General features: G+C 41.2%; 1 protein-coding gene across 1 annotated transcript; it reads left to right on the top strand.

Moving 5' to 3' along the window:
• Positions 1-134: 134 nt before the first annotated feature.
• LOC306733916 (protein Dok-7-like) lies at positions 135-26,601 on the top strand (the record flags this gene model as incomplete). The annotated part of the gene is made up of 13 exons (XM_079215227.1): positions 135-188; positions 302-347; positions 1,653-1,883; positions 4,154-4,354; positions 8,108-8,227; positions 12,543-12,641; positions 12,981-13,667; positions 15,349-15,397; positions 15,842-16,155; positions 17,024-17,112; positions 19,040-19,109; positions 24,080-24,253; positions 26,465-26,601. The coding sequence occupies 13 exons, from the start codon at positions 135-137 to the stop codon at positions 26,599-26,601; spliced, it is 2,271 nt and encodes a 756-aa protein (XP_079071353.1).
• Positions 26,602-26,603: the final 2 nt, after the last annotated feature.

Below are 26,603 nucleotides of genomic sequence, written 5' to 3'. Positions count from 1 at the left end.
GTGAGAGAGAGAGAGAGAGAGAGAGAGAGAGAGAGAGAGAGAGAGAGAGAGAGAGAGAGAGAGATAGCAGCTATTTTGAAAGTGACCCCTCATTCAGGCAGCGACTGAGCAGCTGTCAGGAACCATGACTGAAGATGACGGATTCTGTTGTCGTGGAGGGATATGCCAGACTCAGAGATGGAAAAAAGGTCTTTAGCGTGTCAATATGTTTTGCTGACGGATGTGGGCAGAAGTCATTCAACGCACTTTCGTCTGTGCTTTAAACAAAAAAGTTTGTCTTTACTTTTGCTTTCTTCCACAGTGGAAAACTAGGTGGCTCGTTCTTCGCAAGCCGTCCCCAGTAGCAGGTAACAAACAAAAAACAAACAAAAAAAAAGTATCACCGGTCACTTTTGCACGTTTCATCTTGGTTTGTTTCAAACGGCTAATGTGTGCGGGTTTTGCGCAGTGAATGCGCATGTTCGCTGCGCCACAGGGAGCTGCTCGTGCGCGCGTTGTCCAGTTGCATAAGTCCTGTCTGTGTTGACGAGGCCTGGCTGCAGTTCGCTCACTACATTCACAACTTGGCTCTTGTCTCTGGGCTCAACATAAAAGTCAAGTGCGATTTAGAGTTATCATTTATTTGATGTGGACAGTAAAAGTGAAGTGTTAAACCGGTTGTTGTATTTCACTTTTTATAAACGTGACAAAAGTACAAGAGCAAGGAATGTTGAAGCGATCCATTCAAAGCAGAAGCAACAAGTTCATAATTTGTTTTAAACACGTCCATTTAAAGTACAAATGTTGACAGTAAAGGCCGGGTTAAATGTCCTAAATGTCATTTTAAATATACGTTAATCAGTGTATTTATTAGTAAATTAGAATGTCACTGTTTCCTGCTTTGTGTCTGTACTTCAATGTGTGTGTGTGTGTGTGTGTCACCTCACTGTTGATGTAATGTGTGCACAGCTTTTATTTTGACATTCAGAATGCTTATTGTACTATTTTTGTCTTCACGTTCACCAGCTTCCTCAAAGTGGATTTGCTAAAGCCTGAGCCCGGCTGTATTTTTAGACGCTCCACAAACTTTTTATTTAGTCCCATTCACTGAGGAGGTTTCAGCTTGCCTGAAGTGGAGTACGAGGTTGTCTAACCCAACCCGAGCCCCTCTGGCTTTACTTGCATGTTGTGAATAAGAAACTAGGATTCAAAGTGACGAAGTAGCTATTGCATTACACAGAAAGGTTTCTTTGGATATCTGGCGCAGGACATCTTAACGTGTTCCACAGATTAAACTGAGGCTGAGCGCTGCTCCTCCTCAGATCTTTGATGTCACTGTTATCACAGCTCACACACACACACACACACACACACACACACACACACACACACACACACACACACACACACACACACACACACTCTTGTTTTGTCAGTTGACACTGATTGTTTGAAGGTGCCAAAAGATCACAGGACACTTCAACCGCTACTGTGTGTCAGAATACATATTATTAGTGTTTGACAATGTCATTAATTATGGATTCTTTGGATGTTGTTTCCAGTTATTTTCAGGAAACTGTTACGTCCAAAGATAATACAAACATATAATGTACAGACTCCTTTGTCGACACGAGAGGTATTATTTTTCTGCCGTTGCTCTCTGTCTCCTCCAGACTGCCTCTTGCTGCTGATTTTTAAAGACAAGTCGGACAAAGCGCAGGGCAACAAGGAGAGGACCAGTGTCACCTTGGAGGAGATCTGCGGCGTGGAAGCGGGGCAGTGGTACGACGGCGTGGCTTTTACTCTGGCCATCCTTTGCCTGAACCAGGCGGCTCTACTGGGCTTCGACAGCAAGGAGGCCCTGCAGGCGTGGGACGCCCGCCTGCGCTACAGCCTGGGAGAAGGTGGGGAGCTCCGCCCGTCGTGCTTTGGTTTCCGTGTTTTTTGTCCGTCATTGTAGTTTGTACAGAAATATAGCACGTTTGGCCGCGCTCGACTGGAAACGAAGCAATTCTCAACAAGCCGATTAGTTCATCCATCATGCTGGCAGGTTCCAGTGGTTGAAATGTACTGCAGAGCAAGAAAAGTCCCCCTGCAGTTTTCCAAACCTGTGCAAAGAAACGAACAATTTTCATCACAAGTTAGCTCTAAACAGGAGCTCTAAAGTTCATGAAAAGAAAGAGCACAAGATAAACAAACACACTGTGGTACAAATTCATATTCCAAAGTAATGCCGAGCTGTCATAGTGACAGAAAGATACACCTGCAAGCGATTAGGAATTCATGTTTATGCTTCTTTTGACTTTGCAAGATGAAATTGGTTGCTGACGTATTTGGGGTGATTTTTTTTCTTTGAGGTCATGGATGATTTTCTACATTGCTGTTGGCCTTGTGAGGCTTTTCTGATGAAAATAAATGTAAACGCTTTCTCATCTAGAGTTAAAATGTCATAAACCTGAGAGATGAAAACATTTTTAAAAGAAGATGCAGGCTGGACCGTCACACCAATAGGTGTAGTTATGCTTTTTTTCTACTTGTTTTTGATTTGATGCATAAACCAAGATTTAAACTACAGATAAACATACATAGCAGTATCGCTTCACAGCCAGAGGGTCCCAGGTTCGATTCCTGTGTCCGCATGGGTTCCATGTGAGTGAGAATGGTGTCTATGGTATTTAGTAGATCACATAATGCAAACCTTTTATCGTCGTGGATGGTCATTTAAAAACTTTTAAAAGTGTAATACCAGGTTTGACTGATTGTTTGATGATACATATTATTGTGATATTCATTTTTGTACATATCCATGCACAATGAAAACCTGACTTCATAGCTTTAAAAGTGAATATAGCCAAGCCCCTAAACACAACATGTATACTAATAATAATTCATTATTATTAGTGTTATTATAATTATTATAACAAACAAGACATGTTACAAATTAAATAGTGTGCTGAAATAAATAAAATAAAATTGAGAAGTGATTTAAAAGATGTGACTGATTCTGCAAGTCTCTGGCCTTCAGCCCACTGTGTGGATTTATGGTAGAAGTTATATAAGTGGTAAACAAATAAGCGCTAATTATAGCATTGGATTGTTTGGCTGGTGGCTGGAGTCCAGCTGAATTTTAAAGCAGTCACTAATCACAGTGTTATGGGATCTGACTGGCAGAGGACATGGCGCTAAAGACAAACTCACAGTTGTTCCTTCCAGTCTGAAGCACGTGCGTGTGAAAATATATGCGTTCGCTTGCTTTTACGGCTGCACCTGCGTCCGTGTGTTCTGAGAGAGCCAGATACAAGTGTGTGTTGTCCTTGAATGTGTGTGTGTGTGGAGTGAGTCCAGGCCTGCACACATGTCACCTGTGGGACATTTTTGCATGAATCTTTCCTAACCTGCGCGATGACATTTCCTCATCATCGCCTCCATCAGTCTCACCTGGCACGGTTTGTTCAGCGCAGTAAACTCCACTCATGCTTTGAACGAGGTTCCTCGAACTCACCGGCAGAAACACAAATGCAATGCTCCTCGTTCTAATTTTACATCCAGTCATTGGTTTCTTATTAGCAACAGTACACAGACTGGATTATACAGATGTTTGTGACGGGCTGTGGTGGGTTGCATTCAGAGCTTGCTGATCTCACTCTGTGTCTGCAGCTGTTTCTCCTTTTATTGTTGAATGAAATTAAATCCGTGTGGAAGTAATCATTTTGTGCCGAAATGCAACTATTTTCAACATTTTGAGACAACATTTTGAGAAATACACTTGTATTATGTACTTGCATGTATTAGTATGCAAGCAAGTATATGTTCATATGTGTGTGTGTGTTTTGTGTGTGCGCCTTCCTAAATGTTGAAGATGTGACGCATGTACATGTGCAGGCTCGGAAGTAAACTTTATCAAATCTCAAAACAGAAAGAAATCTTCTTTTTACTCATTTCTTTTGCAATTTGTCTGCTACATTGACTACATGCTTTTGCATAGTTTAAACTGTAGTTTAATACCTGCACACCTCATTGCAGTGAATATCAATACATAAAAAAAGCGGCTTTTAATACTTCTAAGGCAGACTTTACTGGTCCAGTAGAACATCTAGAAAAGTCTCTACTGAAAAGAACGTGCTGGAAACGAATGGAAGTTTTCATTATTTGACTAGTTTCTCTGTTTCCTCAGTTCATAGATTCAGTGTTGAAGTCTTACCAGGGACCAAGTTGGAGAACGGACCCGCGACTCTTCATCTGTGCAACAACTTGCTAGCTCTCGCCAGGGACGTCCCTCCTGTTATTATCGGCCACTGGAACCTTCCAGACCTGCGCAGATATGGGCCTGTACCCAATGGATTTGTGTTCGAGGGAGGATCAAGATGTGGTTACTGTAAGTTTTTGCTCTTAATCCAAATAGTTCAAGTACAGCTTCAAATTTACTTTGGGTATACCTGGATAGGCGTTTTTCGTCAAATTTTACAGGAACGCTTAGAGGTTAATGTTGTTGCTTTTATGCTACTTTTACGATATGCTCGATATCACACATTCCAGTGAGTGGTTGACAAAATGGGAGGCGTAGAAAACGGAATATCAATAGCAGAAAGGACAGGAAAACCAAGTAAAACAATTAAAATATCAGAAATAAGGGATAAGGAGAAAAGATAAACTCAGACCATCACTATCTTCATCACAATAATTTCGAGAGTAAAAGTGGGTCACGTCATTAGAGGCTAATGGCTCATTAAATAAGTATTATCTCATTGTAGATGATTCATTTCTTTCAACAGTGTCTGTAGAAGAGAGGCTCCTTCCCAGAACCACAATGTCACGAGTAGTATGTGCTATTCAGCCATTTAGAAGAGGGAAAACGCTTTTGTTTGCATTTTCATGGTTTCACTTGGTTCCGATTCAGGAAAATATTAATTATTATATATATATATATTAATTTTTTAGCTCCACAACCTTAGGCGATGAGTTCAAAAGCCCTGGTGCTGATGTTTAGGCTTGGCCTCTTTTCTTTTTGAAGTTGGATCGGTCCCGTTAGCATTCATACTCGATGAATGACTGAACACTGGGCATTTCAACATTGATCTGTTACTTAAAAAAAAATCAATTTTGACTTCTCAGCTTGCTTGCTAAATAGTTTTCATGTGTTCCCTTGCAAACTGAGACGTGCTCTCTGCAGTCGGCCAATCCTAGCTGGTAGTTTGTTGGTTGTTGTGTCATTAGATATACGTCAAAGTTGCACCAATTTGTCATCCAGTTTGTATAATTCCGCTAAAAACAATTGTGTCAATTGATATTGTATTGCTCCACACTCTCTTCAGTTTGCCAATATGTGGTTAACACCCACCTACGGGTGCTGTTCTGGGTAATTTGGTTTACTTGGATGAGTAATGGCAAGCATAGGATATAAACGGCAGGCAAATATTTTTCCCTTGTTCTCATTAGTCCTCTCCGACAGCTGCTTCATGACAACAAGAAACCTGCTGGAGGAAATTATTCTGTTTTACTCTGTGCAGGATCACGCCTGCTGTGCCTAAAACCCGACTCCATGCGTCACTCTAGAGAAGTTGCTTTGTGTTGCTATGTGTGAGTGTGTGTGTGTGTGTGTGTGTCCCGGGGTAAAGGTAAACTACAGTGTACATCTTGGAACAGACATGAAGCCATTAAAGCCGGGATGAGTGTATGTCAACACCTGGAGGGGACAGAGAGACACGAGGGGAACGCCAGAGACATCAGAGCGTTACAGACACTCGATGACCTCGCTGGAAACATGACACTTCAGTATGCAACGTGTGATTTATTTAGCTCCATTAAATCTTCGGCAGTGGTAAATATGAAGACGTTCAGAAATCACGTACACATTAAAGTCCAGGAAGACAGTAAAAAAAGAAAGAGAGAAAGGGAACTTTGTGTCAACGTGAAGGTGCATATTAGTGCTTGAGTGTTGAAGGCGGTTGCATTCCTGTGACATGTAATCTCTCAGCACAGTTTGTCCACAGCAGAGGGAGAAGTGGTGTCACAGCGTTGAACCTCTCTCACTTGTGGTTGAAGCTGTATTTGTCCGACCTTTTGTCCTGCGGAGTTTATCCTCAATGATTCTAGTTTTTTGGAAAGAAATGCGAGTCAAGTAGCCAACGTGTGCTGCAAAACACTTCTTACACTTGATGTGAGGGCTCGGATGAGCCGTCACATGGACAACGATGGATGGAGAATAAATCAGCAATAGTGATACTTCATTAATCCCAGCTGGAAATTGCAGCGCGGCAGCAGTTAAATCACACATGCATAACACATTAATACAAACAACCAGTCAAGGAGGTAGACAAGGACATATACTAATACAAATATAGATAAATGCAATCCTAAATAGAGACTTAACTAACACTAAAAAGTAGATCATCTTAGATTCTAGTAATTTATCAAGTAAAAAGGCCAATTATTTTCAACATTTTTAAGATGTTTTTGAAATGGAAACTTGTGACCGGCATCAAATAACTATATGTAATGGGAAGGAGTGTCCCTACAGATCATTATCACCCAGCTCTTAATTTGAGCTTTAAGGAGATTTGTTTACATCTTTAAAGGTGCAGTGTGTAGGATTTGGCATCATCTAGCAATGAGGTTGCAGATGACAACCTGTTAAAACTTCTGTTGTGTGCCATGAGTGTGGAGGGACGAGGAAGTGAAAACTAGCCCTATCTAGAACAAGTTGTTGTAAGTGATTTTGAGAATAGTAGAGCCAGTGTGTGTGTGTGTGTGTGTGTGTGTGTGTGGGAAGTGAGTGGTGAAGCGAGATGTGTGTGATCGAACACGTTTCCAGCAGTGAAGAAGAGATTTATCGGTGAGATGAACATCGTGCAGCATTAAGCAGCGAAAGAGTCAGATATGTTTCTTGGTGGGTTTATTTGGCTGAGTATCATATTATGTGCTGTGTTTCTAGCTTGTTGTGCTGCTTTAAAGACAATTACAATTGTCCCTTAGAGGATAGTTCGATTGTATTTATTTGGCGGGGGATAATAACTAGGTGTGTGTGTGTGTGTGTATGTGTGTGTGTGTGTGTGTGTGTGTGTGTGTGTGTGTGTGTGTGTGTGTGGAAGCTGCAGCTGATTGCATAGATCATTGAGTTCATCTCACTTAGAAAGAAAGAAAAGAAAGAAATAGTGCGGTTTGCCCAAAAAAACAAACTCTACTTTTAATTACAGTTTGCCAACTTGGATGAAATTTTTCTGGGTTAAAAAAATAAAAAGGCCTCACACAATTGAATGAGTTTTGTTACTTTGTAATGACTGTGTGTTGGGTCGACCTGTCCTTTGGTTCTTTTGTGCTCTAGCTTGTGTCACCTGACGTTCAGTCACCTGTTATCATAAGCTTGACACGAGTAGACGTGGTTCCTCAAAAAGAAAATATTTCATCTTAAATCCAACCCAAGTAGTTTCTGTGCCAGATGAGAGTACAATATAAGATGAAATGAATTACTTAAACTTAATTAGATCCCTATCATCCACATCAGCAGGCAATACATCTTACATTTTGACTGGTGCGGACATTTGTGCAGCCTTTACTGCCGACCTTTGACCCTGCTCGCTGCCAGGGGAGTGTTGGGAATGTGATGGAGGCCTGTCTTGAGATGGGTGGTCTCAGGGACAGGGCGACACGTTGACCCTTTAATGGTGACACCTTGTAATGAACAGCCAGTTGTATTGTCAAGAGGCCTCGAGGGTCCACGGCCTCTAACCTTTGCATTCCTACATCACCTTTGATGACATTCTGAATTTATGTGAAAGACAAACTGGGAGCATTGAAGAGGACATTTTAATATTTGTTGTGACTTCATATGAAATGTAGAACAGCACCAAACCTCAATTATTTTTTTAATGAGAAACTGTCAAGTACCAACAGTTCTCACCGAATGCAAGGCCAGATTTGTTCACTTATTCTTTGATCCTATAGCTCTTTTTTCATATTTTATTTCGGCAACGTTGTTATACGACCGCCCTCAAGTGGCTAATTCTTTTAGGTGTGAAAGCAATGCACCTGTAGTCTTGTTCAAAGTGTCCAATTGTGAAGATTTCCCTTTTTTCTTTTCTTTCAGTGCTGCAAAAACTAACGTGACTCTAATAAAGTCTTCCCTCTGCAGGGGCCGGCGTTTTCTTGCTCGCATCTGCTGAGAGCGAGCAGATCAGCTTTCTATTCGACTGCATCGTCAGAGGCATCTCTCCCAACAGGGGCCCTTTTGGACTGCGGCCAGTTTTGCCAGGTCAGTACCAGAGAGGTGTTTAATTTAAAGCTGCTTCGCTGGAAAGGAATGGAAAACCAACTTTTGAGAGACAGAAAGATCTGTTGTAAGGACCGTCATTTAAAGAAAGAAGGTGGATCTCTGTGTGATGCTTATTTGGATAAATAACAGCCTTGCTGTTGACAGGGAATATGAAAAAAACACTCCAGTACAACAATTTTAAATTGTAGCAAACCGTGCATGGCTCCCCTCCTGTGCCTCCAGGGATTATCATAGCTGTTAGGTGTGCTGCCTTCCTGGAATCCAACCAATTTTGGCGCAATGAGTCAGAGGATTCCTCCGTGGATGGATGTGCTTTGATGTGACTAACAGCTGCTTTTATGTAATTGGTTAATCCTTTGAAGCAATTTATAATTTTAGTCCAACGCCCTAACCCCTGACTTAAGTGTACTGTGGTGAATGTAAAGCTTAGGGTCACCTTAAACATCAGTGAGAGGATAACTACTGCACTAGCTGTGGTTATGGAAAGCAAATTGAATTGCAGTCTATGTTTAGTTGAGGGTTAGTGCTACTGGTGGGCACGCTGGAGAACGGCCCGAGTTCCAAATAGCCATTAAGGTTTTTTATACTCTTGTTACAGCAGGGTTGTCTTGCAAGATTTCAGTTTGTCAAAGATGTCAAGCACGAAGGTTAAATGATGGATATCACAGATCTCCATTTTTGAATATTTGAAAAGTATAATAAGTTTGCAAAAGAGTTAGAAGGGTGGACTATTTAAATACTTGCTGTGTAAAAGTGAAGTGTGTCTGTATAATGAGCCCTAGGCTGTCACATTTCCTCCCTGAGCTCCTCTTCTCCTGCCACCCATCGTGAAAACCTGACAGTATCTTCCTAAAAAGAAGTTGAGCAATTTTCCAGTGCACAGTTTGTTTTTTTGTAAGATAACGTCAGCGGTGTTTATTTAGTTTCAGGGCTGAAAGTTAAAGGAAATGAATTCCCAATCATTTTGATAGCAGAAATAACAAACTTTTGTGTTATTTGTCAGCTTTGCAATTGTGATGATTTGCTGCTTTTCTTTGTGTTATGTGCTAAGAAACTGATGTTTTAAAAATAGTTTGTTTTGTCTGGTCAATAGTCACACCCCAAAAGGTATTCAGTGTGGGCTCTGGGGAATTGTTTGGTATTTTCTGACAGTATATATATACTAACAAATGATTCAAATAGTAAAAAAAATGTTTTAATTGAATCCAACTCTTAAATTTATACCTTTTTTATTATCAATACTTTTGTATCAACAATGGATCAAATGACGATGTGAAAAGGATCGAATGTCGTGACGAAGCCAGAGAGAATTACCACCTGACTTTGCAGCTCTCTTCAACTCTTTGGAGAGTTTTGGCGTCACTTGTTCACTGTCACCAGTCATCACGCCGCTAATAAACACACAGTACACTACTGGCTCCACACTAAACGAGGAGCCAATAACGTTATCGACTACCTGGTGATCATAATGCAGCATTCAGGAGCTAAAGAGACATAAATTACCCTCGGGAGCTGGTGGAGACCACAAATAGAGCCAATAGGAGAGCGATCACTGCACTTTATTATGGTGCATCATACCTGCTGTTTGCTGACACATTAGCCATACATTTATTTTAGACAATGATATGGCATGTCCAGCTTGTTTAGGCTGCCCTGAAATGGCCAATAAATTGCAGTTTTACATTTAAAATAAACTGTAACTTGGCACATAAATACAGACGCGATGTACCGTAGATACCTGGGTATCTTCAAACTCTTTCTTTTTTTCAATGTTCCTTGTCTCAAATCGCCATATATCAGGTAGAAATGGTCTCTAATACAAATATTCATACAGACTGTCATCCCTCCATCTTATCTTTTATTTATTATGTGTTATTTTAATAACACATTTGGTCCAATATTACTAAAGCTGTTGAACATTATCTGCTCTTCTGCCGTCTACTTTTAACACCTTCGATTTTCCACACTCGCAGTTTTATAAGAAAATGTCTCACCCAGTGAGCGACTTAACAGGAAATGTGGACCGGCAGCTGTGGGGCTCGGGGATATTCTGGTTTTCACACATCTCGTCGCCCAATCACAGGTTGAGCTCATACCCCTATTATTGTGGAGCGTAGTAGAATAAATAGCAGGGAGGATGTCTGAGGGGGAGCAAGGGGTCAAAGTCACAGTTCACACAAGCGGAGCAGCCAAAGCCTCCTAATCACGCCGGGCATGTATGTAACCTCATCCACAGGATTCCACTGCTGCCTCCCCCCTTCGTTTCATACTCGGTCGCCCAGCGCTCCTCGCTCTCATTTTATACTCTTATTCCTCTCTGCAACTCTTAATTGTGTCTCTCGTTCTCACTTGCGGTTCACCTCTGTTCTTGTCTTTGTGTCTGTTGTGTCTGTTTTTCATTAATTGCTGTTATGTTGCCGGGCTCACTCATCAGTCTGTTACCCTTTGTGTGCTGCACTGTTTCCACTTTCTCTCTCCTGCTCTCTGTTTAGGCTCCAGGGTACAAAAAAAAATTATGCCCAAGGGGAACATTTTAGACTTGCATTACTACGTTCATCTTGAAAAATTGAAAGTAATCAAGGCGCCCAGTGGTTGAGATGATAGGAAATGAAGATAAACAATGGCTGCTTCAGGATGAAGTGGAACATGTATACTTGTTTTATTTCTACAGCCCAATATAACACATCAGAAATAAGCTGGAAGGATTGCAATAAGTGCTGTTAGTGTCAGTATCTTTATTTCGTATTGCTTATCTTATAAACATAGAGGACTGCTTTTTGCCAGTTACAGTAGCCAGGAAATCCTATTTTGGTTAAAGGGGAGGAGGTATTAGTGAAGCTTAGTTGAGATGAGGTAGCCGCAAGAAATACAGCGTGTGGTAGGCTTTGACACCTGCCAGTCGGACAGATACGACCCCACTTCTTTCTGATCCGTATGATGTTGAATCTCTATTCAGCAGAAGGTGGCAGAGATGCTGTGGTAGAGGCAGTACAATATATATTTCTATTTGGATGCAGCCATGACAATGCCAGGAAATATGTCAGTTTGTATTGTTCACGATGATGTTAGTACACATTGTACACTTTACGTGCCACTTGAAACCACCAATACACACTAGCACTGTAATAATAAAGAAAAGCATTCCTACATTTTTGTCATATTAAGATGACAGTATGTTTTCATCTTGAGGTAAAACATCTAATTATAACAAGAAAACAATAATTTTAATGAGAAAGTTCTGGCTTGGTTGAACACGTTTTAAATGTCGCCCATTTTGCAAATGTGTGTACAAGCGTTTGAAATGTTATGTATCTCTTAGTTGGAATCAAACCAGTTAAGATGATGAGTTTACCACTGAGCCATATCGCAGTTTGAAGGTTTTCTCCTAAAAATGTGAAGTTGAAGTTGCATTGTTGTACAGAGGTTTTTTCAGCAGGAAAGCCATACCTCCTGATGTTAATGTGATAGCAGGGCAAAGAGCTTTAATATTTAAGTTCAAGATATACGTTTATAATCAACATCACAGTAATGACTTAATTTTTAAAGTTAAATGTTAGTTAATGCAGGAAAACTCAATGTTTCAGTTTGAAACCTTAATCCTACTAATTCTAACTATAATATGACAGTTGTTTTATATATTTGTAACAGGATTTCAAAAGGAAAGCTCGACCTGTAACTATATAAAACGAGGGACGACACCGGTGGCTCACTAAAGTCATCTTACAGTTTGTCCCAGTCATTCTTTTAATTGAGGAAACTGTTGTATACTGTAAATCAATATTCCACATGTCGGATGTGAACTTAACCATATGCATAGTTCTGGTCCATTTACCACATTACTGCTGAGGGCTCGGGGGAAAGAATCGATCCAGTGTTAAGAGTTGACCTTCTAAGGTACATAATACATAAATCCTTGAAAGGCACCAATGATCTTCAGCCACTAGCTGCAGAGCGCCTGCCAACAGACCACGTGGCGACGCTAATAATACACCCTGTAGTGTTACACAAATACTGTTCCCCTGTGTGACTATTATCTGTGCTTCTGAAAAGACCTTTTACACTCTCAGGCCAACACTCCTGCCGAAGTGCTTGGTAATTATGCATCGACATCTTGCGGCTTATTTTCCTGACGCCGCAGCATTTTGCGAGTGAGGCTCTTGTGGTTTAAAGGGTCTAAGAAACGTCCTGTGTCGTTATTAGTTTGTTTGATGAATACGATATAAGTCTATGTGTGTTGATATATTTAATTAAATTGAGCCATTGTGGGTTTTTCTTGGAATGCTTTCTCTAACAGACCCCAATGCCAGTCAGACGAATTTGGAAGAGAGGTTGAACCACGAGGCCCAGGAGCTGGAGAAGCGACTGAGCATGCTCTCTCACAGGAGCAGCACAGGTACAGCGCGTACTTCAAAGTAGAAAAATGGTGAAACTGCAGCTAAAAGTTTGGCGATTTTACAAATATTGCTGCTTTGAATGTGTGTCACATTATCCCAAAGCACACATACTCTCGCACACCAAAGAGAATACATGATACATTGGCTTTTAAAGATACAGCACTTGGATTAAAATTAAGTTTTGACATAATACACACACAGGTGATTTATTGTTCCTATTATGTGGAGAAAAAACAAACAGGCATATTAATATCACGAGGCTTTAAAAATGCTTTTTTTAACGCTATTGATAATAATATTAATTAAAATCGCATTAATGTTTGTGTCTCTCCGGGCAGTCTCGTCCGCATACTGCCCGTCTGCTGGGGGAGACGACCGCAGCATATCTGGCTCCTCCGACGCGTCAGACACCAGCCAATCAGACTGCAGTATTGGCAGCCGAATGGCCATTTGGACTGAGCCGGCCTCCAACCCACCTGACGGCGTCAGCCATTCGGGAGCTAAAGTGGCGTTACAGAGCATCGAGAAGCTTTCCGTCAACCAGGGAGGTGGAAACCGGCCTGTGGCCAAGCCCCCCCGGCAGCTCCAGGAGATCGGCCGTCAGAGCTCGTCCGACAGCGGCATCGCCACCGGCAGCCATTCCTCTTACTCGGGAAGTTTCTCCTCCTATACAGGCAGCCTGGACATCACCACCGGGGAGGACTTCGGGTCCGTTTTCAGCCTGCCTCCCCACTTGGCTCAAGAACTGAGCCCTTGCACTTGCGCCGCTGTCCCTGGACATGAATACCAAGTACCAACATCACTTAGGTATCTCTATGACAGCCCCAGGAGTCTGTTACAGGAGGGGAGCGGGGATGCCAAAGACAGTGAACCCTCCACCTCAACTAAGGACACTCCTGCCTCTTTAAGCCTCACAGCAGACTCGGCACAGGAGGATAAAAGCGGCGCCACGACCTCTGACGGTCACTCAGAAACTCCTGAAAGACAGTCAATGAGTGAACACTTACAAATCCCCTCAGAGGAGAGTAAGAAAACCAGGTTGGCCTCTAGTGAACACATCTGCAGCTCTCTCACATCTGTCTCCAAAACCATTGTGACTATCTGCTTAGTTTGTGGTGGATTTAAGGTAAGTAGAAAAATAGCTTTTTGTCAGTTGAGATTGTTCTTTTTCTTTTATACATTTTTGATGTTTTATCCTTTTGGAAGAAACACACTTGGGTTAGGCTCTAAGTGTCGCTCTCGATTCGCGTCGGCCATATGTTTACCTCAAAGAAATGGCATCCTCTGTGTTTAAATGCTCTCCTGAACACGGTCTGTTGTGTAACTCCTTGTCACACAGTAGCAGCTTGTGTGAGCAGGCCGTGTCATCACAGCATCATCTGTTCTGTAGTTCGTTGTCAATATGACCTTTGCGGTATGCAGGCGGACAGTGAAGCCGCTCACAGGCACATTGCCCATCTGTCCATGTTTCATTATCGATCAATCTGGGGATCAATAGGGTGATCATCACCCTAAAATGTCAGAAATTACTTTAAAAAAATCATTTTCAGGAGAAACCAGCAGTATATTTTCAAATATCTTGCACTCTTGAGTTTGAGGTCGAGCTATAGTTTAATTAAATATTAAACTAAAATATTAGTTTTTCTGGTGTGTCCATGTCAGTTACATGTCATGGTCATTGAATACTCTAAACTAATAGCTCCACCTACTGGTGGTGCATTTAGTTAAGAAACCCAAATTGCATTTGATACCTGAATAAAATGTTCTCTTCGTCTTCGTTTCTTTTCAGCAAGTCCTCAGTGAAGTAAACTAAGTATGTGAGTTATTGGCCAGAAGCTTACGGATCCGACATGAGCAGTGTGGGAGGTTATTTATCACCCTCCGCCTGAGCAACACAATCCACCCATGTCCTGTTTATTGGCTCACAGTTAAAGGCCCGGTTCCAAAGAAAACATCACAACCACAATGTCAATTCACATTGTTGAGTATATTTATACAAGCATTGAGATAAGTTCATAATAATTAATTGTACTATAATAGTCACTCTGTTGTCAACAGATTAGTTTGTTTTGGCTGGTTTGACAAGAGAGGGTATGACTTTTAAAAATAAATATGCTGTGTGATTGATGTAGTCATCTGACAGCCATGGACATGACATTGAGTTAATTTACAGCCGTGACTCCTCACGACTTTGAAATATAAAGGTATTTAAGTTATAGACATTAACAGTCCACTGTGGTGAGCTTGTAATGTATAAGGATGGCCATATTGTATATGTTCTTATTGTCAACAAATCCCATGAAAAGACAATGACTTGAGCTGACTAACACTATTGCCTATTAAGCCACATGGTTTCTTTGCTGTCATTGTAACTTATTTTGGGGTTATTCAACACACTACACTGTCCTGCTGCAGTTAATACTCATTATGTTGCAACTATTTCCTCCTGTTTGAGTAATGTTTGCTTAAACCCACAGTGCCCAACTCATAAAGGAAACTATGTAGCCTTTTAAAAGATTACGGTAACATTTGTAACCCGTTTTTCCAGGTTTACATCTTCAGTAGGAACCAATTGTCTTTTCTTTCTCATGGGATTGTTGGCATTGTTGGTTCCTTTTAACATGCCTCTTAGGCGTAGAGCTTGTTGTTGCCTTTTCTTCTAATTAAACCACTTTATTTTGTGTAATTTTCTCTTCCATCTCACAGGGGACATCGTGCATCCCTGCAAGTGGTTCAGTGATACCTGCCATACCAGGTAAGTGTAATCATTTGAAATATTGCATGCACCTGCATGCATTGGATCTTGCGTGCATGAACAGAGTTTATGCACGTTAGAGAAACAAAACATTCATAACATGCTGTAGCAGACAGAGCTCGCTGATTTTGATTTGGGAGATTTGGGATTTCTTTGCCTCCAGAACATCATATTTTCAATCCAGCAGATCAAAGTGTTGACCGCCAGTAAATACTATATTGCAGTGAGGAACATTCTGGAGAAACCCTGTGCCTCGCCCGGTTCTGGAAAAATCCACAGCTTAGAGAAGCCCACAGTGAGAAGAAGGGAGGATTCACTGCTGCCAAAAAAAGGAAGAGAGAAATTAGTCAGTCTCTTAGCTGATCTGCTCGGCTTCCCAAATGCAGATAGACAGCTTGAGGCAGAGACTAACAGATTGAACCTGTATGAGTCAATGAGCCCTAGTTTTGGAAATGAGCTCAAATCTGCACCAACTGGCACCTGTGGACCATCACAAGAAGACAAAAGAGCCGTCATATATGAAAACTGTTTAAAGTGTCGAGGAGAGCACTGCCACCCTCCTCCACGGGTCGCACCGGCTGAAATGAACCGCAACAGGAACTTTTCCACATTACAAACCTTTCCAACTGGGTTGCCCCTCAAGAAAAGCCAAGAACACGAAGCGGCTGTTCTCTATCAGGCTCCCGGTGACGGCTCGCAGGGCGTGGCCACACCGTGTCCGTATGAAGAGATGAGTGGTCCGACAGTGACCAGCGAAGGTAAGAGGCCTCTTCTCCAGTTTCCTCTTCGACTCACAACAAAAGCTTCTCCGATTCCCTTGGCGTCCTTTTCCTCTGCAGACCTTTTGAAGTGGATCTTCTCTTTGTCTCCGATCCGTTCTCGTTATCCTCAATAAAAAAGAAAAGAAAGAAACTTCTCTTCCTTCTGGCTTCTTTTGTTTAATCAACTACTTGTTTTTCTCTCTGCACTCTGTGTTGTTTCCTTTTGTTGTGTTGCTTGGACAACTGAGTTTGAGGGCTTTGAAAAGTAAAGGGGACTGAACTTGTTATTGGATGAATTATGAAATCATAAATTATGTATAGACTCCACGAGAGACTAACACCTCTTTAAAACAGTTTCAACAAATACCGAACTCTATAACCCTCTAAACCTAAAGGGTATACTTTACTTAAGTACACTACCTAATAAACTGGCTAGATTTAGAACAATAAATCTACCGGGCTGATATTGGCTTAATACAGATATATCTGTATATATTTTAACCAATAAGTAACACACTTATTGCAGAGCAGGACATGAAATGACACTAAACGGCTGCATGTGTAACCTCTCTGTGATGCCTTGCACGTTATCAATACAGCTCTTATTTCCAGCAGGGGTGCTATTTCCTTATATAAGTGTAATAGTTGGTGTTATTGTGAGTTGATGAGTCAATCCACTGTTATTTGTTCCCCCCACTGGATCTGGAGGAATCAATTCATACCCAAAGAGCGGCGTGTCTGATTTGATTCACAAACTGGATTAAAAAAACAATGTGGGGTAATGATCATGCCTTGGCTATTGGCACAAGAGGTTTCATTTTAATTTCTAATATTTAAAGCCGCCTGTGTTTTTCTCTCCCACCAGACAAAAGGCTTAAGAGTAAAGAGGAAAGACGCAGAGCTGATCCTTCTTATGAGATCATGGAGAGTCGGGCGCCGGAGAGGAACTCGGAGGTATGCCCATTCATAACTGTAATCCGCTTTATGCTATCAACCAATGACACATTGTGACTGCAACTTATTGTGCTCTGAGTCGAGCTTAACATTTTAGGGAAAACGTCTGATATCGAGGGAATACCATGGGGATAATAGGCTCAAGTAATATCTCAAATTGAACACAGAGTTAGTAGTTCGTAGTAGTAGTTTTTAACTTCTTGTCCCGTTAGTTCCACACACGTGAATGAGCAGTTGAGAAAGTCTGGATTGTCTCAGAAATGTTCTGATTGTGATGCAGAGAAAGCAGACCATTAACGGGCTGTACTTAAAATGTGTGCTGTCTCAATTCTGTGCTTAGGACTTCCTTGTGGGTTTTTGATGAGACACATTGTTCTCAGAGGTGTTCGCTCAGCCAAAATGAAGAAAAGTCAAGCAGCAATAGAGTGGAGACGATAAGACCTCAAAAGTACACTCGGTAGCCATTTTATGTTCGAGAGAGGTGTTGATTCAACTTTACGGTCATATTGGAGGCTGTTGGTGTTATAACTCTCATGAAAGTATGATTTATTGCACAGCTTTGCATTAGGTTAGCATTGATTTTATCCTGCAGCTGATTATAAATCACGATTGATTGACATTTTACCTCTACCTCCTCCTTCAAATGGAAAACATAGCCGTTTTATTCAGTAATTTATATATCATCTCTTATTATAGTTCTCTCGTTATAAAGTTTTGTACAGGAATATAGGCTCATTGGTTGAACCTGTTCTTAGTTGTTGTAGCTCTGTTTTAAAGGGATAATTTGATATTTTGGGGAATAACATAGATGAGAAGATTGATGCCACGGTCATGCATGTAACTTACTCTAAAACCACAAAATTGTTTGACGTTACGGTTTGTTTATGGGGTTAACAAACAAAATAAAGCGTGTTAATTATCAACGTTAGAGGTGAGCGTTTTTGGAAATTGGGAGCCATGCTTGCAGTTTCCTCCTGCTTTCAGTTGACTCAACTCAACTCAGGAGGTTGAGTGGTCTCACTGGTTGAGTGTCGACGTGTCCCTGAGCAAGACACTGAACCCCCAGCTGCTCCCTGGGTGCCTCAAAGGGCTGCCCACTGCTCCCTAACCAGGGATGGGTCAAATGCAGAGAAGAATTTCCCAAAGGGGATTAATAAAGTGCGTGTTTTTTTCTTTTCTTTCTTTCTTCTAAGCAAAGCTAATCGCCTTCTGGATCCAGCTCCACACAAACGCAGAGACATGGGAGGGGCAAAAATCCCCTGATGTAACTTGTGGGTAGAAAGTAAATACGTGTATTTCGCAATATATTTATTGCGACATATTTATCGCAACATATTGTGTGGGATACCGATAATTTCTTTATTAATGCCAGCGTTACATCACAAGCCTCGATGCTGTTGAATGTGAACAAATGAATTTAACCCCTGGAAAGTCCGGATATGAAACATGAATACTGAAAAACAATACAACATTTAAAGTGTACCAATATACAGCAATCGGCTGATGCCCGTTACAAATGTCCCCTTTATGTACATTCTCAGTGTGAGGATGGTCCCACATGTGAGTAAAGTGTCCTCCCAAATTACACTGAAAGCAATATGGCTGCACTATGCCACCGATTTTCACACCACAATAGCTATGCTTACAGTGGCCGTCTAGAATAAAAGATGACATGGCTGCAATGTAAAAGGCATGGTTATCCATCCACAACGATGAACAACAGCAGCCAGTGTTTCGACATGGACGACACGGCCTCGAGCTCTCGGTAAACCCTGAATTTGGGCCTCTGTATGTAAACACTCCTGACGTGTCCACCGAGCTGTTGAGGACAAAGTCGTCGTCGTCACACGTAATACGTAGTACATTTATGTGTTTCCTCGCTGACTGCAAATTCTAATCAACAGTGCGCACTGTCTGTGTCCCGCAGGCAGAAGAGAAAAGCAAGTACGAGCTGATGGGCAGCTGTGGTCAGCAGAGGTTCCTTCAAGAGACTCAAGGTGAGTGAGACCGACATCAAGCAGTGAAAACAATCAGGTTGTTGTTCTCGACCAGGCCGGTTAAATTATGCAGATTGTTGTTTGTGGCAATGATGTCTGAACGCACAAAGGCTTCTAACGATAACCAGGACTCACTTCCAAAAAGTGAATTAAATTCATGACTCATGCACTTGGATGAACAAAAGCTATAAGCACAGCCCCGGGTTTCTTGGTGTGCATGAAGAAATAAAAGAAATGAAGCTCATCCAGGTTCTGAAATGGCAGACTGGCACGAGGCATTGCATCAACAAGGGTGATGTAAGGAATGGACACGCACTCCACACACATCATGTTTACTCAACTCTATTCAGAGTAATGGACTGTGACATTGACAGGAAGTTGTTTTCATAAAAGTACGTAGCACACACTGTACAGTGCTGCATATAGACTCATAACATGAGAGCCAGATGCACCAACTCTTCATCCATTTTAACTTTGCAAACTGAATGAAAGCAGAATGCCCATATGGGCGATTGATGTGATATCAGATGAGTCACATATGAACCGATGCAATTTGAGTTGCTTTTAATATCATTTAAAAAAAAGGGCACACGTTTTTTTTTTTCATTTTATAGTAGCGGGCTCACTGCAGCGCAAACATTTATTTGTTCATTGCATTATTATTTGCATTTTTTAACGTCATAAACTCGAGTTACATAAGAACCAATTGTGTCGAGAGGAAAAGATGTCCAAACAAACGGAGAGCGCAGTGATGTGTGACGGGATACCTGCCCTGATGCTGAGGTGAGAGGACAGCTGTCGGGGGACTTTTGGCCACTTAAGCATCCCACACTCAGAAACATGCCCTCAGTCTAATGCACACCTGCTCTAGGAGGTCCCAGCAGCTGTCACCATGTGGCACCAAACCCATCAGTCATGGTCATCTACCTACACACACACGGCTCGCCTCCCATGTCATCTTCCCCATCAACCAGCTTCAGCCAGCAGTTAATGGACGGGGACAGGCAGGAGGCGGCCAAGTCCAGTGGCTCAAGTTTACTTGAGGATGCAGGCTTGATGGCAACTGAGATGAGTAAAGGATTTTCAGGTGATGTGATAGTAGTTCGGGAACACTTTTGTGAAACGGTGCATTTAGCAGCTACTACTGTTGATGTTATATTCATGTGTTTTGATTCCACATTGAGACATCGGTTCAGGCTATTCTGTTGTGCAAGCTTTCAGAAGTTTGGTGGGACATTTCCCTCTGGCATTACTATTCTTGAGGCCACCATACTCTGTATAAAAACATGTTTTGCTGGATCATTGTATGTCTCTTTGACATAGTTTGTGACCAAGATTTTATTGGACACATTTTCCACAAAACTATATGAGATCAATTGGGTGTTTTGTCAGATTTTTGGATTAATCCTTAGTAAGGTTCGGCTTTTTTAGGGAGGTGTTCAACTTTCTGTTAATTGTTTTCCTTTCCCATTTATATATTTATGTACCATAGGCTAAATAATGAAAACACTAGTATGTTTAATGCAATGCAGGAAAAAATGTGTTGCATCAACACCTCAATAAAAAAGTTCCAACAAATTATAACATTCATGAAGGAAGGATTTAGCGCATGACTTCTATTAAACTGCATTAGTTTTAGCTAGGTGTAGCTAATGAACTAGAGTTTTAATGAACCTCTAGTAATCTCCTATCTTGTTGTTTTTACACACAACATCTAATTTGATCAAAAAGTCAGCATTTGGGGATTGGATAAAAGTCACCCAGCACCGGAGAGACCATGACAGTGGTATCTTCGGCCCGATCAAGTGATTTGATGAGAACAGTTTCTGGTGGGAAGCCGGTAAAGGAAGCATGACCACAGATTTTTAAAAATCTGTTTGTTTTATTCAACAATAATCATCACATAAGCGTTGAAATTACGTGAAAATACTGTTTAACAGAGCATCAAGTTTGTCCTTTTACTTAAGAGTGTTAAGAGAGTGTCTGTGTTTGTGTTTTGAGTACAGCCATAACACCTTTGGGTTTTCAGACATGTTTTCACCTCCACCTCAGTGTGTGTCTGCTAGAATAAAGTGTAAAAGGTGGAAACCCAGCTTGAACAGGCCTCTCTCCCTGATAACACAGCTGTCATTAAACCCGCCATGTTTCCCCTTTGAAAGCCGTGGACATTGTGAATTCTGGTCACTAACTCAGCCAGGTCTTCCCTCCTGGGCAAAGTGTGTGACGGAAAGGCCCCTCGGCCTCATAGCTGTGTTTTATAATGGCTGTTGTGATGGCAGCCATTATAAAACACAGCTCTTCTGCGGGGGCTGCTTGGCGTCTGATCAATTAGGGATCGGACCTCTTAGATGTTGCCAAAGGCTGAACCCACCGAGACTCTGCTGGCATCTAATGGCATCTCCCTGAGGGCAGGAGTGTCGCCTGTTGCATTTTAAAGTCAAAGTACGTGAAATCTTTATAGTCCCCAAATGTGACGCCTTACCCAGCCTCTGAACACAATTTACAACGCTGCATCTGATGATTGTTTAAAAGTGTAATTACAAGCGGTAGCAATACAGATCCATTTGAATCCATGACACTGAAACGCATGTATTTAAGCAGTGTATATTAGCTGGAAGAGCGGTATAATAACTGTAATCTTCTAGAGATAGCCTCATTAGTAAATGCCCCCAGCTGAGCTGCTTTCTGTTGTTGCGCTCCTACTGCTGTTGGGATCATCTTACACACAAAGCAACTGTAATTAAACGCTCAATTTCTGTGATCTAGATATTACACTTTGCATCCAGACATGATGCAAATGATCGCTAGCTGCAGGAGTGGCGAGTCGATGCTTCCAGCGAAGCACCAGCAGAAAGGATTCTGTTTCAAAGTGGTTAAACTAATGGACTCCTTCTTAAAGGCACAGTGTTGAGAATTTGGTGGCATCTAGCAGTCCAGTTGCAGATTGTGACCAACTGAATGCTCCTACGCTCACTCCTCCCTTGAGACTCAAGTCATGTGATCACGTGACCACAGTTTTAACAAGCATGTTGGAGAAATACGGTGGCCTTCAGGCAGGATCAAAACATAAAAGGCTCTCGCTAGAGCCAGTGTTTGATTTGTCCGTTTGTGAAGAGCACCTGCTCCGTATGTAGCGAAGCAGGGCTCATTCTCAGCTAACAAAAGCACAGCGATTCTGCTAATGGACCTCAGAATGTTATACACTGGCTCTTTAACTGCTTGATGCTGTAGTATGATGATGATTTTGAATGCGTGTTGCCGATAATCAGTGCGGATGTAGGTGACCTAATTTCATCAATCAGTCTATCTGTTTTTTCTCTCAGTTGTTCTAAAGCAACATCACGAACAAATGTTGACATCACTGTTCAGGAGAAATTGTAAGCATTGGACAAACGTGTCACAGAGATGATATTTGTACATATTTTATACGGTTGCTCTGAAACTGTATCAAAAAGACAATGAACTTGATTTGCTCTGCAGCTGGTATTTAAGCTGATGACAGGTAAAGCTTTCTGTATTCACTTGAAACCATCAATCAAACACAATAAATGGCATGGACTTCAGGCAACACTTTGGGTATAATTTGTGTGTGAAGCCGGCAGAACAAAAGGTGTTTCTTGTCAAAGCATAGAAATCCTGCCTCAACCCATTTCAACTGAATAGCTTTTCCCATTTAATCAGTTGCATAGATTCTTGACGCGATTGCTGTTTTACTTGTAATTCTGCTTGTGTGCAGGTTGTCATTTATAGCGATTATCTTTTTGTACATGTGTCTAAAACCAATTGTGCAAATTCATAATGCTTTTTAAGACTGGTTTACTAATTTAAAATAGAAAATCTGCCAGGGATTTGTACCTCTGTTGGTGTTGTGAATATTGGAAAAATTAATCTGCTTGGACAATGGATTTTGTGTTTATTAAATTTTTGGAGATTAGGCTGCAAACTTAGTTTTGTGGGTCCTCCTGTTTGGTTTGTACTAACATAAAACTTTGTGCCAATAAACACACAAAGTTTTTACACATATAAATAATTGGATATGCAACGCTGCTGGTGTATTTAAAAGGATAATAACTTATGATTTTACAGCCTCATAATATAAAATGACCCAATGCATCTCATAAGTTATCCCTTGGGCCGAACCAATTATGCATAATTAGCCTCTGGAGAATTCTGGGCAATTTTGCGGGATACAATGTGTGCCAGTGTAGCTGCTGATCTCAGATCTGCTGCTGTGCCTTACTGTTAAAGAGAATATAATGACTTAACTGCAGGTGTCTATATTTGAATGACTCTTATCAACATTCGGCTGTTGATAAGGACGGTTGCCTCAAGACGTCCCAACCCTGGAGGGAAAAATCTTCTAGCTTTTGATGAAGGTTATAACAACAAAGCCGTATCCTTGATTCCGTCATTGTTATCGTTTAATTAAGGTCATAATGACCAAAAAATTATACAAAATCCCATTTTTAAATAAGTGCCAGAGTAAAGCTTGAGTTATTTTATTAATCATTTTATATTATCAACAAATCCTTTGAAAGGACACGCGGATCCTATGTTTTGTCTTTATAGCTTATTCCTCTGTGTCATAGAGCTCCATTGTTGTCCAAAAAACTATTCGGAACACAAGTAAACACCATGTGACATATTGTTTATTACAACGACCCCATGCAAAACACTTACTCTTTGAAAAAACGCTGTGAAATAACGCACCTATGTTATTTGTGATGAAGAAGTAGTCATCTAAATGCTTCCTTCATGTGTTTAAAATGGTTTTTGGATGACAATGGAGTTATTTTAAGCCAGATTGGCTTCAAAGATGAATCTTGTTATCAGGATGAACTACTTGTTAGTTTGAGTCTCTTCTGGGAATTTGTTGTTAAAAATAAGTTTCACAATTATTTTTAAAAGAAGCAAAGGACACAAATTAACAAAACTCCTCCTGAGCTTAATTAACACTCTTGTATTGACAGGGCCAGTGTTCGTTTTCCCCCCAGAGGCGCCGCTCTCCGAAAGGCTTCGCAGTGAAGGTGTGACGTATGTGAATATTCCTGTTAGTCCCACATCCAAGAAGCAGCTCAACTACATGGAGCTGGAGCTGCAGGAGCCGGGTCCCAGAGGGGCCGTCGCACATCTCCCCCCTCAGAGTAAGGCATGCATAACCTTATAATAAGTTAAAGTGCTGATATATAACCAGCTTCTCTCTTAATATTTACTTTATTTTACTTATTCAGACAGCAGCCATGTTAAACAGTCAGACAAAAATCGACTTACTGTCAGGCAACAAGGAAATATTGTTTTAGTATCGGTACAAAAACCTAAGTATTGTAGGCACACATATAGAACATGTTCAGTCCTAGGGCAGTGGTTCTCAAATGGGGGTACTGGAGATTTAAAATTAGCATAAATTCAAAAATCCTTTTAAAAATCATTATTTATTAAATATTCAATAATATAAGTGCAAGCTCATAAACTGAATTGTATTTATTCTATATTAAATCAGCCACTGATGGCACAGCGCTGTGTATTACATTGTTTTTTCAACCCAAAATGCTTTTCACTGGTTAGGGGGTACAAAAAAAAGGTTGAGAACCACTGTCCTAGAGGGTAGTTGTAATATTTTAGTAATGGCAATAATTTTGGGTTATTATATTCATCCTCTTTTTACTGATATTGCGTCATGTTTTATATACTTCAGCACGCACACAACACTCCTTTGCTATTATTAGACGAAGATTAAATCATGCTTTTAATGAACTGTTCCACTGTCTAAATGTTCATCACTATTTCAATCTGTGCCCAAAGGAACGTGCTGTAAATCATTATCAACGTAAACAGGAAAATCATGAATGAACGTTAATGCATATGCCGATACTCATCAGAAAATCATGAAAGATTCATGAGGACAATTCATTGTTTGATGTAACCAGTTTTTTAAAGTAAAGGTTTGAATTGAAAATAAAATCCACATCCTGAATTGATTAAACTTTACGTAAAATGACCTCAGTCTCGAACTTATGTTCTCGTCTTTATTCACACAGAGTACAAGGCTTTCTCATTTGTGCTCTGTGTGAAAAAGCAATATATAAAAAAGATGTTCAGATCCTGCAGACAGGTAAGAAAGCCAACTTAAAACAAACCAGGATATCACTGGATGAAAAGTCGCTCTAGATGTCTGTAATTCTATTTCACATCGTCAGACCCACTGGAATCGCCCCCAAACGAGTCAGTGGATTCCCTTTTTTGTTTCTGTAAAAGACGGCTGAGTCCTTGTCATCAGAGACGCTGTAATTGACGGACAAGTTGGCATCATTGCCCTCAGGAATACGAGGACCGCTCAGACTCTGCCACGGGAGAGGTTAATATCTAATGTCAGCAATACAGTTTATATCCCGGCACGCGGCCTCAATCTGTCACCCGGGAGAAGTGGCGTCCCATCTCGCCACTGAAAGCGGGTCACAGGGCATTCAGATCACAGCTGTGAAGTCACTGGCTCAAATGGGATCCTCCTCCAATGATCATTGATGGAGTTGTGCGTTTCTCAATCTTATGTAAAGTGCATTACTCGAGCAGGAGACCACACTTAACTGATTATTCATGCAAATGCGGGGAGCTTTCTGCTTTCACAGGACCATCATGTGGCGCCCTTCTTTGTGTGGAAATCAAATAAGCAAGATGTCAGGGGTTAATCGCAAGTGACGTGCATATGAATGGCTATGCATGAGGGGAATTTTTAAGGCTTCAGATGAATTAATGTAAATATCCTTCTGCTTTGTGTGGCGCATTCAACAAACTATCCTGTTGGCAGCCAGGGCAGAGATCCACTTAACTCTGAACTCTGTTTCCAAATTTGATAAAAAAATTATGAAAAATGCTTTTCTTTGTTTTTTTGTCCACTAGGTCAATACCCAAGAACATTCAGTTTACTGTTGTACAAGACTTATATAGACAGCATTTATTCATATCTGAAATTGCCAGTTTTGTCCACTGTTTTTTGTTTCTGCTCTATGATGGAGGCAGATTTGTGCCTTTGTGTCACAGGACGAGTGGTGGCGAGGGAAGACTTATAATAACTGCAGTCAAAGTATGTTGTCAGGGAAGGATCTGGGAGTCCCAGCTTTGCAGTGAGAACTTTGGAAGAGAAACACAGCGCACAATATCTACATAGCGTGCTCCAAAGCTGGCTGTAAAAAGGTCCAAATTAAAAGTTTTCCTTTTTCATTTTCTGTCAATCTGCTAAATGTTTCGTTGAAAAAGCAGCAAACCAAATGACAAAGTGTTGAATATGAACTCCACAGTGATGGATATTAAAACCTTCGACATTGTCTGACTTCCTTCATGTTTTTGTGTCTCGACAGGAAAGAGCTCCACCAAGTACGCCCAGATTGACATCACCGCTACAGAGACGGCCCACAAAGTCGGCACGCAGCACGCCCTGGGACGCCAAGAGGGCCTTCACACTCTGGATCTGAGGAGAAAGGGGACGCCACATTGATG

Source organism: Taurulus bubalis, assembly GCF_910589615.1.
Source record: "Taurulus bubalis genome assembly, chromosome: 3".
Taxonomy (NCBI): domain Eukaryota; kingdom Metazoa; phylum Chordata; class Actinopteri; order Perciformes; family Cottidae; genus Taurulus; species Taurulus bubalis.
Note: the sequence above shows the minus strand (reverse complement) of the source record. Positions and strands in the feature narration are given on the sequence as shown.